The 2380-nt window shown below is 39.3% G+C and overlaps 1 protein-coding gene across 1 annotated transcript in view; it reads right to left on the bottom strand.

The window, feature by feature from the left end:
* The window catches only part of TARBP1 (tRNA guanosine 2 -O-methyltransferase TARBP1), a 66953-nt gene that overhangs the window by 60055 nt on the left and 4518 nt on the right, over positions 1-2380 (bottom strand). Inside the window, exon 3 of the mRNA XM_007450805.1 lies at positions 438-535. Within this exon, the coding sequence (XP_007450867.1) occupies positions 438-535 (98 nt within the window). The remainder of the gene's footprint in view (positions 1-437; positions 536-2380) is intronic.

Raw genomic sequence — 2380 nt, 5'->3', positions numbered from 1 at the left:
GGGGAGGGAGGAGGGTGGGAGGGAAGGAAGGAAGGAAGGAAATCTACAAAATCAAAGGGCCATTATAGGGTCATTATTTACTTAATAACAATTTACCTCAGACTTTAAGTAACATTTCCCTTAGTGTGCATTTCTTAGGAGATTATTCATAACATCAAGAAACTAAAAACTCGTAAACATTTTAGAAGTAAATGTCAAGGGAAGATCGAATAAGACTGAATTCTTTGAATGATAACTTAAGTCAACTGAAAGTATTCTTTAATTTCCTGAGTTTATATTCAATCTTAAATTGCACCTATGCCAGAAAACAAAGTACGCTTGGACTCCATTATGCTATATCCAAGTTGGCCTTTTTGTATTGCTTTTACAGAATGTTTGGGGAAAAAAACCCAAGAACTGCATCTACATAGGATTTGTTAAAATATGAAAACACTTACCTGATTTCCTTCAAGAGTTTCCATAATTAATATATAGTTTTCCCAAAACTTTAGAAGCTCATCTTTTTTCTTCTCAGACCACCAAAACAGACTTGGGCCTGATAATGGTTTAAAAAAGAAAATTAGTTCCTAGATTTAGTGCCTAAATCAGAAACTTTCATAAGCTTCCAAATGATAACAGTTCTTAAAATTATGCTACTATTACCAAATGTTGTTTTCTCTAACAATGGAGGGTGCCCCTGTATTAGAGCCTAGGTAGGAGGCTTGGGCAAACAAGAATCTCAAAAGGAGGTTTTTTCAAAAAAAAATTAAGGTTACTACCTTGGAACTCCGGGTAAGGATGACAGATTTGAACACATGTACTCTACTTTGTCTCCCTAAGAATCTCACTATAACACTAAGAGGTTTTTCAAAGGCAAAACCCCAAGAATTGGAGAAAACAGGGGAGCAGACAACACCAATGAAATTAGGACCCGCCAATCAGATTAAAAGCAAGCAGAATCAAGAAAAGTGACTATTAAGTTAGCACAAGGAAAGCAAAGAAAAAAAGCTTGATTCACACTACAAAATCCCCCCGAGCCTAAGGAATTGGCAGAAAAACATACTTCAGTAAGTAGAGGTGAAAATCAAGGCTAAACTAAAAAGGATTTGTTTAATGTGTTTAAGAAACAGATCCCCAGATGCCCTTTCCTGTGTTCTGAACAGGAAAAAGACTGGGATTTATTCTCTGGAGAAGGTAAAAGAGTGGGTCTCCAGATTGAGGGGCACTGGACACGGCTGAGGTCAGGGTGAGTGCCACATGAAAATGGGAAGTGAACATGTATGCACCCTGGATGCTGAGACCCCCTTCCACCTGCCCCCAGCACCGTCTTGGCCTCTCAGGTCCCAGAGGACCTTCTCCATGGCATGTGGCCACCCCAAGAGGAAAGACCTGAAAATACTTTCACCAGAGGTTACCTAACAAAATGCCCTGGCCAGATCACCTTACAGTGAAGTGCACGGTCAGCAAGCACCACTCATGTGTTTAGAGCTTTAAACTTGACTTTTCGTCCCACATTCTTACGTATAAGCAGGTGTCTAAGGCTCACCAGACATCTAGGGAAACCTCTACACTAAAGATCAAGACCAAAACAAATAAACAAGGAAATCTGGAGCAAACAAAACTACACAGGAAAAAGAAAACCTAAAAAAGAAAAAACTTTCACTAATATTTTAAAGGGAGATAAGGTAGTGTGGTTATGATATAAAAACAGGATACTATTAAAAAGGGGGCATTCCAAGAACAAAAATGATCTCATGAGAATAAAAATCTGATAGCAAAAAGAAGAAACTCAAAGAAAGGACTGGAAATAAAGTTGAGGAAATCACCCAGGAAGTGGAGCAAAAAGACAAAACCATAGAAAACAGGAGAGAAGAGATGTGTTAAAGGCCAGTCCAGGAGGTTCGATAACCAAAAAGAGAACAGAAAGCAAAAAAGGAAGGGAGGAAATCAAAGTAATACGAGAGCAGTTCTCAGAACCGAAGGACATGATTTCCAGATTGAATAGGTCCGAGTGCCCTACACCAGGATGTAAACAGGCCCCCAAAACTGAAATGGCAGAAAGCTGGGGGGACAGTCTCTATAATCATCCATGGAGAAGAAACAGATCACATACAAATAAACAGGATTCAAATGGTTTCAGACTTCTCAACACTAACAATGGGAGCTCGAGCCTCTAAGACATCCGATGGATGGATGCCTTTAAAATTTTGAACAGAAATGTTTTCCAAGCCAGAATTCTACCCCAATCAAACCATCAGTTGAATGTGAGGGCAAAATAAAAGTGTCTAGATATGCTTGGTCTTGGCTTCCAAGAAAGCCACAAGAAAACATTATTGTCACACCAACAAAGAGAAGAAAGAGGCTGGATTATCAACAAAACCCTAAACTTCTGCGGGGCGGG

This window comes from Lipotes vexillifer, unplaced genomic scaffold (genome assembly GCF_000442215.2).
Source record: "Lipotes vexillifer unplaced genomic scaffold, Lipotes_vexillifer_v1.1 scaffold3000, whole genome shotgun sequence".
NCBI lineage: Eukaryota > Metazoa > Chordata > Mammalia > Artiodactyla > Lipotidae > Lipotes > Lipotes vexillifer.
Note: the sequence above shows the minus strand (reverse complement) of the source record. Positions and strands in the feature narration are given on the sequence as shown.